The sequence below is a fragment of the Gobio gobio genome, assembly GCF_949357685.1.
Source record: "Gobio gobio genome assembly, chromosome: 4".
Taxonomy (NCBI): Eukaryota; Metazoa; Chordata; class Actinopteri; order Cypriniformes; family Gobionidae; genus Gobio; species Gobio gobio.
In genome coordinates, this window is record NC_137100.1 from 4,325,369 (window position 1) to 4,337,746 (window position 12,378).

Genomic DNA, 12,378 nt, shown 5'->3' on the forward strand with positions numbered 1-12,378 from the left:
TGGGTAACGAAGTAAAGCAACGCATTACACTAAAAATATTGGTAACTACACTACATTACTAGACTATAGGAACGCGCTTTCCTGCGTTACTCAAGCCGTGTTTGCCTGTGTGTAAAGATCTGATATGTTTAAGTGCTGAAAGCGCACACGTCTCACAGTGCGCAAATATTGAGTTCTAGTTCAAGTTTTGCTCTTGAACGGACAAACTCACACAAAACTATGTCAACATGCCCATCTTGATGAGTATCCTAGCAGACATAGTCTGTATATGCCTTAAAACGACGCTTATCCGAGCTTTAGGTCTTAAAGGGGCAGTAGCCTTTACTGCTGTCTGTTTAATGTCAAACAACAAAAGACAAGGACACATCTCACTGCTCTTGATTGAATAGATTTTGTAAATTTAATAGGATTAATCTTTAATTTATACAGTCAAATATGCAATGTTATTTTACATTTGATTTCTGTACCTGAAAACTAATGTTAGACGTACCTGAAAAACCTGAAAAGCATAGTTTATTTTATTAGTGTCTTTGCTCAATAGTATTTATTTGTGCTGCTGCTTGTATTTAAATTATTTGTTCTTATTATTTTCTTTATCTTTATTTGACAGTAGTCCTTTTTGTTTGTTTTGGGAAACACTACCATAGAGCCATATGATGTTTGTCCATATATCTACACGGTAAATTAAGAAATGGGAAAGTAAAGTAATAAGTAGTGAAGTTACTTTTCAAATACAGTAACTAGTAGGGTTGGGTATCGTTTGGGTTTTTTTCGATTCCGGTGCCAAAAGGATACTTTTAAAACGGTACCGGTGCCTAAACGGTTCCTGAACCGATACTTAAAAAAAAAAAAAGGCCACAAAACGAGGTGGATGACATTAAATGGCTTTTTATTTTTTTATTTAAATTGAACCATTTATTAAAAGTTTAATGTATACTTAAATGTATGAATATAAATAAATACAAAACACTTTACTTATTTAAAAATTATTATTGACTTATTTACAAATTTACAGCCTAAAATAACTCTAAATAACAGTTACATTAATAACAGCAGTCGTCTGTATTCTTGGTATACTAAAAACCAGCTTCGAGCTTCAGCTTTATTTTGAAATATGATCATATTCTCTGGCTAAATATTTTAGAACGCATCGCCATATTGTTTCCATGGCGACGTGTCATGTTTCTCACATGACACACAGCAGCCGCAATAGCGCTGACAGCTCAGCTGTATCGGGTTTATTTCGGGGGTTTTTTTTATTCAAAATATTCACAAACTTCTTAACTGTGTCACGAACTATCTGATGTTCAAATGTGTGAGTGAATGTGTTAGTTGATTTATAAAGCGCAATGGGCGGCGCCATGTTAGTTTGCGCCTCAGAATCGGATCTGTCGGATTTACAACACTTGAGTTCATTCTCATCTCACGAAATAAATGAAAGTAAGTGACCAGTGAACTGGAAGAAGAATAGAGTAAACTATATAGGTTACTATATAATGTGCATGTATCTGATGTGAATAAAACACGTAACGTTAGTCAAATTATAACCGTCTGAAAGGATTGTCATTGCCACTTCCATAGACATCAGTGTGTGTTTTGCTAGTAGCCTACTTATGAGCATTTAAATGTCTGAAACCTGAAATAAACATGATGTGGTTGAAAACACTGAATAGTTGTCATGAGTTGTGATGTGACCAGCGCTGAGCGTCTGTCTCGGCGCCAGCCAAAGCGAGAAAGCACGTTTGAATTTTGGCACCGAAATGAAGAACCGAAATCTGCGTTCTGATTCGGTCCGGTACATACCGGTTATATAAGTACCGGTTTCGGTACCCAACCCTAGTAACTAGTAAAGTAATCTCATTACAATTTACAGATGTAACTAGTAACTAATTACTTTTTTTGAGTAACTACCCCAACACTGACAAACATCACAGACAGCTCTGGCATAATGTCAATAACACTTCTATAAACCACTCACAGTTTCTTTACAGTTATTGATGTAAACATCCATAAAGTATCGAAAAAAGGTACCGTTGGGTACCGGTACCGAACCCTACTGGCAACTCCAATCTCTAAAGTTTTACAAACTCCTCTTAAAGAGCAAAAAAACATCTTCCTCCTGCAGAAACACACTCAGAAATCCGTTCACAAACCTTTAGACGGCAGCGCAGTCAAGACCCGATGATCAGTGCGGTGCGGTTCTCCGACCGATTAATGCCCCATAATGCCATCTGATCATCTGAAGTCAGTTCTGCAGCACATTAAAGTCTTAGTATAAACGCTGGTTCCCTTTAAGAGCGAGACCTTAAGCCTGATTATGTAACGTCCCTGAAAACCTTCACCCGGCTGGAGTTTTGTTTGGTTTTTTTCCCTGCTTGAACGCCCAGGACGTCCCACTGGGAGCAAACAACACAAGCACCATAGACAATTTCACAGACTTAGACATGGTGCAAATACACAGCTCGTATCTCTTTAACTACACTTGATGGAAATAGCATAAGTGACCATGATATATATATAGGGTTGGGTACCGAAATCCGGTTCCAATATGGCACCGGTACTTATATAACCGGTATGTACCGGACCGAATCAGAACGCAGATTTCGGTTCCTCATTTCGGTGCCAAAATTCAAACGTGCTTTCGCGCTTTGGCTGAGCCAGAGACAGACGCTCAGCGCTGGTCACATCACAACTCATGACAACTATTCAGTGTTTTCAACCACATCATGTTTATTTCAGGTTTCAGACATTTAAATGCTCATAAGTAGGCTACTAGCAACAAAACACACACTAATGTCTATGAAAGCGGCAATGACAATCCTTTCAGACGGTTATAATTTGACTAACGTTACGCGTTTTATTCACATCAGATAAATGCACATTATATAGTAACTATATAGTTTACTCTATTCTTCTTCCAGTTCACTGGTCACTTACTTTCATGTATTTCGTGAGACGAGAATGAACTCAAGTGTTGTAACGTTAAATCCGACAGATCCGATTCTGAGGCGCAAACTAACATGGCGCCGCCCATTGCGCTTTATAGATCAACTAACACACCGTCACTCACACATTTGAACATCAGATAGTTCGTGACACAGTTAAGAAGTTTGTGAATATTTTGAATAAAAAGAAAAAGCTAAATAAACCCGATACAGCTGAGCTGTCAGCGCTATTGCAGCTGCTGTGTCATGTGAGAAACATGACGCGTCACCATGGAAACATTAAGGCGATGCGTTCAAAAATATTTAGCCAGAGAATATGATCATATTTCAAAATAAAGCTGAAGCTCGAAGCTGGTTTGTAGCAGAGCAAGAATACAGACTACTGCTGTTATTACTGTAACTGTTTAGAGTTATATTAGGCTTGTTGTAGTTGGGTGGCTTAGGTTTTACTGTGAATTTGTAAATATGTCAATTATAATTTGTAAATAAGTAAATTGTGTTTTGTATTTATTTATATTCATACATTTAAGTATACATTAAACTTTTAATAAATGGTTCAATTTAAATAATAAATAAATAAATAAAAAGCCATTTAATGTCATCCACCTTGTTTGGTGGCCTTTTAAAAAAAAAAAGTATCGGTTCAGGCACCGTTTAGGCACCGGAACCGTTTTAAAAGTATCGGTTTGGCACCGGAATCGAAAAAAACCCAAACGATACCCAACCCTATATATATATATATAATGCTGTGATCTCAGTGATGAGTGGGCACATCTACAGATTCACCGATAAAGCCAGAGACACATGAAGCACATCCAAAGCAGGGCTGTCGGTCTCCCATCATCGCAAAAAGCAAGAAAAACCACACAGAATTATCAAAACAATCATCCCTTAGGAGAGCTGATCTATGCTGATATGATCTCGGTAAGCATGTGATTTGTTTTCCAGCTGCGTTTCTTCAAATTATGTTTTCCTGAAAGTGTGTGTAAACTTCACATGACTGTCCTGACAACCACATCAACATCTTTTTTTCCCCTTTAAGCTCAACAAGTTGCTTGGAAGGAGTGGGGTTGTTATTGTTGAATCAACTGGAAAAACGTACAAAAGCGATTCAGAATCTGGACATGTCAATGGAGTATATAGGATGCATGATGGATGGAGGCGGGGAGATCGTTCTTTGCCTTCCGTGAGCACTTAACCTCATCTTTTAAAAAATAAATAAATAAAAAAAAACTTGTTATACTATTGACATTTTCTTCCATTCCCTCCCCATTCTAGCTTATGCTACTCCAGGCAATGTCCAAAGTATTATAAGTTGTCAAAAGTACAGACCGCGATACCAAGTCGGTACTGAAATTTTTAAAATGTGACGCTTTGAGCGCTGTTGAGCTGTAATCGTAGACACCTCTGACTGGCCATTGTGCTCACGCGCTCATTGGATGTGTCTGTGATTGGCTACAATAGGGATGGCTCGATACCACAATTTTGGCTTTGGTACCACAATCTAATACCGAAGTACCGATATTAAAACGATACCATACAGGGTCTGAATTTTGGCGCGGATATTGCGCATAATTTGAAAAATGAAACTTTCGGGTAGAAAATATGAAAAAATAATACTTAAACGTATAAACGTATAAGACAATCCAAATGTTTTTCTTCAATGTACAGGAGTTTTAATCCCCACAGTGGATGCATAAGAGGCTCATATTTCATTTTAAAGATATAGACTTTAAGAAATTGATATCACAGATAAAAAGCACAGATTTTTATAATAATATTTTTTTTTACAATAAATCCTTAGACCTTTCTAATGATTTTGTGTCATGGGTTTCCTGTTAATATGCAGACAGCCTGTCATTTTTTAGTTTCTGTAAAATATAAATATTATTATACGGTTATATTTATTCTTAAATGCTCTATTTATTTATTTATTTTAATAATGAATGTTATTGTAATAGTAATATTTCTTATTTTTATTCAGCAATAATAATCATAATTATTATTATTATTATTATTATTATTAGCCATATTAATATAAACACAAAATGTTATATACACACTTTATTTGTAAAAAAAATTAATAATAATAAATCGCATTTTAAACCAGAATAATCGCAATTAGATATTTTACCCAAATCGTGCAGCCCTAGCGGGAACGTCTAATAGCACAAGTAGGCGTCGACCAGTGGACCCGTGTGTATCTGTGGAAGCGCTAGGGCTGCGCAATATTTCAAAATTATCGAAATATCGCAAATGTACATATTGCAATATTCATATCACAAGGGCACGCAATATCTGAATGATTTTAATAGGCTACTTCAACATTGTGAAAAGTGTAAGTTTTAGGTTGACGCATACAGCAGAGAATAGACTGAGTACACGAATGTGACTTGCTTGACGTTAAAAAGAGTTATTATTAAATACAATAACTTGCGATAAACAACTCCTTGCAGTCTCGCGCTGTCTGACACACACACACACCGAAACGTGCGCACAAGCCGTTCTTTTTTTCGTGTCTTGTTACACACTCGAACTGTCAAATACACACACAGTTGAGACAAAATGTCTGTCTTGATGAGTATTCATGTACACACAGTCGGTTATGCTTTAAGTGGAAGATATCAGTTGGGGAAAGAAATAGATTTTACACACTTAAAGCAATATCGTATCGCATATCGAATATCGCATTATTTAACAAGGATATCGCATTTTTCGTCAATATCGCACAGTCCTAGTAAGCGCTCTGTGAAACGCGTCATTGATGTATATTTAAAACATGTTTTTGAAGAGCTGGTCATTGCAGCCAATCACAGCCTCAAAGCGTCACATTTTTAAAATGTCAGTACCGAATTGATATCGCGGTCTGTACTTTTGACAACACTAGTCTGATAAATGCATAATGTAAATATTGGTCACCATATCAGTATCGGCCGACATGTTCAATTTTAATATTATCGTCCTGATAAGAAAATTTGGCCGATATATTAAAGCCGATAATGAATTATTTCCTTCAGATGAGCACTGTTCACCTGGATGGGTTTAAAGCTGCACTATGTAACTTTTTTCAGTAAAATATCCAAAAACCACTAGGCCAGTGTTATATATTTTGTTCAGTTGAGTACTTACAATATCCCAAATATTTCCAACTATTTGTAAATCGTGAGATGCAATTTTACACGAGGAACCGGGACGTGTGAGGGCGTGGCCTGTCGATGACATCATATCTGCGTCGGTATGTGGTTTTATTCTGCAGAAACGCTTTACTCTCACTGCAGTGTGAACAAGTGTCATAGCAGCGGCCGAGAGAACACACAGAGTAACGACATCACATCATCAACACAGTTAATTATAAAAAATAAAAATTACTTCTAAAGGATAATTAATCTTAGTTATTGTATAAATTTAATTAAAATGCATAATAAGTCTTTGGTAACACTTTACATTACAATAAGTTACAGTATTTATTAATATTTAATGTTTTGTTAGAGTTATTAATAAAAACACAACTGTTCGTTAGCTCAGGTCTATTAAATACATTAACAGGTACAACTTTTGATTTTAATAATATATTAGTAAATGTTGAAATTAACACTCAGATGTGTGTAATATGATCAGCAGAGCTGCGTTACCTCACACTCATGAGCGGAAGTGGCGCCGGCGACTGTGGCTTCATAATAAAAGTCCCGCTGCTCGCGAGGCGTGTGTTGCGTTCATCTCATTAACAATCGCTCCAGCGGTTCCTCAGCTCCACAACACTCGCTCCTGCTCTGCTTCACTACAGTAACGTTAATAATCACATCAACATGATTTCTGCCCGAGTCCTGTCCCGATTCTTTCCCACCGGCTGTGAGGTGAAGACCACATGTCCCGAGATTCTGCGCTCAAACGTGCCATCATCAAACTACGCCTTTATTTTGAACAGGCGACCTCTAGCGGACGGGTTTTCAAACTTTATGATGCCAAGGACCCCCAAATATGATGAACCTTTTATGAGGGACCCCCTTCCTAAAATCCATCTATATATTTTTTATGTTTGAAATTAATTTAAACTGTTAGATAATTAGTAAGTGTAAATACAACATATTGTTTCAAACTTTAATCGGCTATGCTTACTGCAGGATGTATAAACCTGACGAACATTTTCAATTAAAAATTATTTGTATAAGCAACTTTCACAATAAATGTATGTAAGCAGCTTGCGTACTTACAAGTCAACTTTATTTATATAGCGCTTTTAACAATGTAGATTGTTTCAAAAGCAGCTTTACAGTGTTAAACAGGAAAATAATGCAGCATAATTTTATTCAGCCGTCTAGCCATTCTGCAAAAAACGCTGATGTCATCAGTTCATTTCAATTATCATACAGTGACAGTGTGGGCTTTAGATCAATAATTATTAATTTAGTTTAAATGGTTAATTTTGTTTATTATTTAGATTTATTTCGATGTTTAGTTGAAAAATGTAGTGTCCCCAACTGAGCACGCCAAGCCAAAGGCAACAGTGGCAAGGAAACCAAAACCCCATCAGGAGCAGAATGGAGGAAAATAAACCTTGGAGAAACCAGGCTCAGTCGGGGGGGCAGTTCTCCTCTGGCCAATTAACAAACAGCGTATGATTATTATTATTATTCTGGCAGCTTTACAGCTCAGAGGTCATAATAGATCGGAATATTCGAGGGACCGGGGGCAACATGCTGGAGACGGGTTTATTGAGGATGATGTTGATTAAATAATTATTAAAGTGCAATATTCGAACAATCGGAGTCAACACGCTGGAGACAGGTTTATTGAGATGCCGTTACAACCCTAGTGAGCGAGATAAAGGGACTATAGTGAGAAAAACTCACTAGAAACATATAAAGTAAACATATAGAATTCTGGAAAGTACATATGCGGCAAGAAAGGTGAGAAACATTTAGAAATGAAACAGTTATAATGTTCGGTAGACTTTATCCATTTTTGCTTAGTTTTTTAATCCTTTAAAGGGACCCCTAGGAACCTTCTGGAGGACCCCAGTTTGTAAACCCCTGCTCTAGCGGACGGAAAAGTTACATAGTGCAGCTTTAAATAGCTTGAAATCACTTCAGAAAATAAAAATACAGTTCTGTGCAACATATGCAGCACAAGTCTGTCATATAGAACATTATAATTGTGCGCTTGGGACATGGATTTAAATGGTGAGGCTTTTGTTTTTGTAATCAGGCTCTCAAAAATGAAAAAAAATTTGATTTTGATTTATCCGCCAATATAGCAGAATTATTTAACAATTTTCATATCGGTGCATCCATATATATTGGATGAGAGCATCTCCAAAACTGCAGCTCTTATGGGGTGTAGTGGTCAGTTTCTATCAAAAGTGGTATCACTCTGATAACCAATATCATCACACTTTATACCATACGATTAAAGTAAGCACTATAAATAATTGCTAAACCACACCATTAATGGCCTGATCATGTGTGAGGGTGTATCCCTCAGCAGCAAAATCAGGAACTGACGCCTCATAAATAAACCACACTGATTTCAAAGGTTACTAAAACAAAGTTGAACCCAGATCAAACCCATCCTCATACATCAATAAAACATTTAATGTGGCTGAGACTGACTTCATACTCAAAACATGAAACTAATGTTTGATGGAAATGATGACAGCCTGTTGTACTCTCATCTAAGGGATGTGCTGTCAAGATATAAATAAAAGAGTGTTTTTGATATCACAATGGAGTTGAATACAGAATAAACTCATATGAAATAATCTGTGCATTACTACAACATCCCAGAGCCCTGATATGCAACTCATTAGCACTGTTAGCATTAGCTGCTATCGCACTGTGTTTGTGTTCACAAGACAAAAGCCACGTTCAAATACAGCTTTAAAATAACGTCGATTCATTATTATACATATGTATAGTCTACACAAATAGGCTTTTCAATAAAAGACCATAAATATAACACTAAATATTTAAATTTGATAAAATTCTCAGTCAGTCAGCGGCCCGGAGCGACTCTTCCCCGGCTGTGTGTCAAACCCGACCGAAACTGCCTATCTAGACAGTATTATCAGATCTCCATAAGCACATTTAAACTCTGAAACGCCCCTTAAATGATCCAGAACACCCGAAAGGGGTTAAAAACGCTGTTTCCGAGCGCTCGAGCGCGCCTATGACAGCCTCAGCCGTTGTCTAGGTAGGGAACTCGCTAGGTTTTGACACAGTCCCGCGATCTCACCTGGACGTGAAGACTTTGGAGCAGCTGATGGAGCTGCTCAGGTCGCACATGGCGCGGTAATTGGCGTCGCGGGTCTTTTCCCTCTCCACATGGAAAGCGTACAGGGATATCAGAATTCCTGAGAGACACACGAGAAGCCGGACTATCCGCTCCCAGCGAGGGGTGGACACTCGCAAGACGGGCGCCGCCATTTTTTCCCGGCCTTTGCACGAACGCGCGCAGCCTCCCCTGCCTCAACCGTTGGGCGCGCGACGTGGAAAAGCGACGGGACGTGTCACCAGATGTGGGCGTGGCTTAATTTAACCACGGGGCGTGGTCTGTTCGACGGGGGCGTGTCTATCCAGCGTCTCGCCATTCTTGTGTCAGTGGGGGCCTTTATATCAAGATTCAGGGCCTTTATATCAAGATTCAGGGCCTTTATATCAAGATTCAGGGCGTCCCTTTGCACTCTGATTACACACAAAGAACTTTTGATTACATAATATTATATGTGTGGCCACAAAACCAGTCATAAATGCAATTGAGATGTATACATCATCTGAATCCATGGTTTGTTAGGATAGGGCAATATTTGGTCGAGATACGACTTTCTAAATATTGAGAAAATCGCCTTTAAAGTTGTGCAAATGAAGTCCTTAGCAATGCATATTACTACTATTAATATTTTATATATATATGGTTGGAACGTTGCAAAATATCTTCATGGAACATGATCCTAACATCCTAATGATTTTTGGCATAAAAGAAAAAATTATAATTTTGACTCATACATGTGTTGTTGGCTATTGCCACAAATATACCCGTGCGACGCACGACTGGTTTTGATCTCCAGGGTCACATTTCATCTATTTAAAGGCACAATATGTAAGATTTTTGCAGTTTTAACCAGGAATAGCCTATGACATCATACCCTCGTTACCTTAGAAACCATGGAAACACCAAAGACGCTTTAATATATTATGTGTTTTATTCAAGCGGCTCCTCCCCCAGTTTCTCTTGAAGCCGATAGGGAAGTGACTTAAACTGCAGTTCATGGACTGGCCACTAGAGACAGACTCCAGAAGGAGCAGAATCTCATTGAGCTCATGTTAAAATGCCCAACTTTACAGCAGAAGAACACATGTTTACAGTCTGGGATAAATTGTGCTTTTGGTCTATACGGCTAATTTTGCCCTTCATGACGACTGTGAGGGGGGGGGGGGGGGGTATTTATAACTCATTCATTTACATTATATAAAGCCTTAAAGTTCTGCATAATTAAGGGCGTGGCCACTTTGAGTGACAGGTGGATTGCTGTTTGTCTGCTGTCTGTTAGTCATCACCTCAGCTCCGCCCACGTCCCGCCTCTTTGCCCATTTTCTGTTATCCGGGAGTGACGCGCTGACAAGGCGACCTCTAGTGGCGAAAAACTACATATTGTGCCTTAACTTGAATATGACTGAAGGAGTTTATGATGGAATGAATGAATAAATGCCTTAAAGTCCCCCTGAAATCAAAATGTTTGTCTTACTGTTATCTATAAGCTCCAAAACAATATCAAAATTCACATTTAGAGGATATAAGCGTTCAAAACGTACAGTCTCTCACTTCCGTCAATATGATGGATCAATGATTTGATGATGTCACTCTGCACTTCAGCTTCGCATCAGATTTTCTGTCCAATCAAATGCTCCCTAGAATCTGAAGCCCCGCCCCCTACATTATAAACAGATGCTGAAGCTGCGGCTGAAATCACTCACACATTTACTGTTTTCTACTGGCACATAGTGCACTATATAGGGGATAGGGGGCGATCAGACAGTGCACTATAGAGGGGATAGGGGATGATCAGAGAGTGCACTATATAGGGGATAGGGGATGATCAGACAGTGCTCTATATAGGGGATAGGGAATGATCAGAGAGTGCACTATATAGGGGACAGGGGACAGTCAGACAGTGCTATATATAGGGGATTGGGGACTGTCAGACAGTGCTCTATATAGGGGATTGGGGACTGTCAGACAGTGCTCTATAGAGGGGATAGGGGATGATCAGAGAGTGCACTATATAGGGGATAGGGGATGATCAGAGAGTGCACTATAGAGGGGATAGGGGATGATCAGAGAGTGCACTATATAGGGGATAGGGGGCGATCAGACAGTGCACTATAGAGGGGATAGGGGATGATCAGAGAGTGCACTATATAGGGGATAGGGGATGATCAGAGAGTGCACTATAGAGGGGATAGGGGATGATCAGAGAGTGCACTATATAGGGGATAGGGGGCGATCAGACAGTGCACTATAGAGGGGATAGGGGATGATCAGAGAGTGCACTATATAGGGGATAGGGGATGATCAGAGAGTGCACTATAGAGGGGATAGGGGATGATCAGAGAGTGCACTATATAGGGGATAGGGGGCGATCAGACAGTGCACTATAGAGGGGATAGGGGATGATCAGAGAGTGCACTATATAGGGGATAGGGGATGATCAGAGAGTGCACTATATAGGGGATAGGGGATGATCAGAGAGTGCACTATAGAGGGGATAGGAAAGATCAGACAGTGCTCTATATAGGGGATAGGGGACGATCAGACAGTGCTCTATATAGGGGATAGGGAATGATCAGAGAGTGCACTATATAGGGGACAGGGGACAGTCAGACAGTGCTATATATAGGGGATTGGGGACTGTCAGACAGTGCTCTATATAGGGGATTGGGGACTGTCAGACAGTGCTCTATATAGGGGATTGGGGACTGTCAGACAGTGCTCTATAGAGGGGATAGGGGACTGTCAGACAGAGCACTATATAGGGGATAAGGGACTGTCAGACAGTGCTCTATAGAGGAAATAGGGGACTGTCAGACAGTGCACTATATAGGGGATAGGGGACTGTCAGACAGTGCACTATATAGGGGATAGGGGACGATCAGACAGTGCACTATATAGGGGATAGGGAACGATCAGACAGTGCACTATATAGGGGATAGGGGACAATCAGACAGTGCACTATATAGGGGATAGGGGACGATCAGACAGTGCACTATAGAGGGGATAGGGGACTGTCAGACAGTGCTCTATATAGGGGATAGGGAACGATTCAGACAGTGCTCTATATAGGGGATAGGGAACAATTCAGACAGTGAACTATATAGGGGATAGGGAACCGTCAGACAGTGCTATATATAGGGGATAGGGGACCGTCAGACAGTGCTCT

General features: G+C 39.3%; 1 protein-coding gene across 1 annotated transcript in view; it reads right to left on the minus strand.

Annotated features, from left to right (window-relative positions):
- Nucleotides 1–9,452, minus strand: part of vkorc1l1 (vitamin K epoxide reductase complex, subunit 1-like 1) — a 31,176-nt gene extending 21,724 nt beyond the window's left edge. Inside the window, exon 1 of the mRNA XM_079816028.1 lies at nucleotides 9,177–9,452. Coding sequence (XP_079672154.1) covers nucleotides 9,177–9,367 — 191 coding nt within the window. The 5' untranslated portion in view covers nucleotides 9,368–9,452. The remainder of the gene's footprint in view (nucleotides 1–9,176) is intronic.
- Between the last annotated feature and the right edge of the window lie 2,926 nt (nucleotides 9,453–12,378).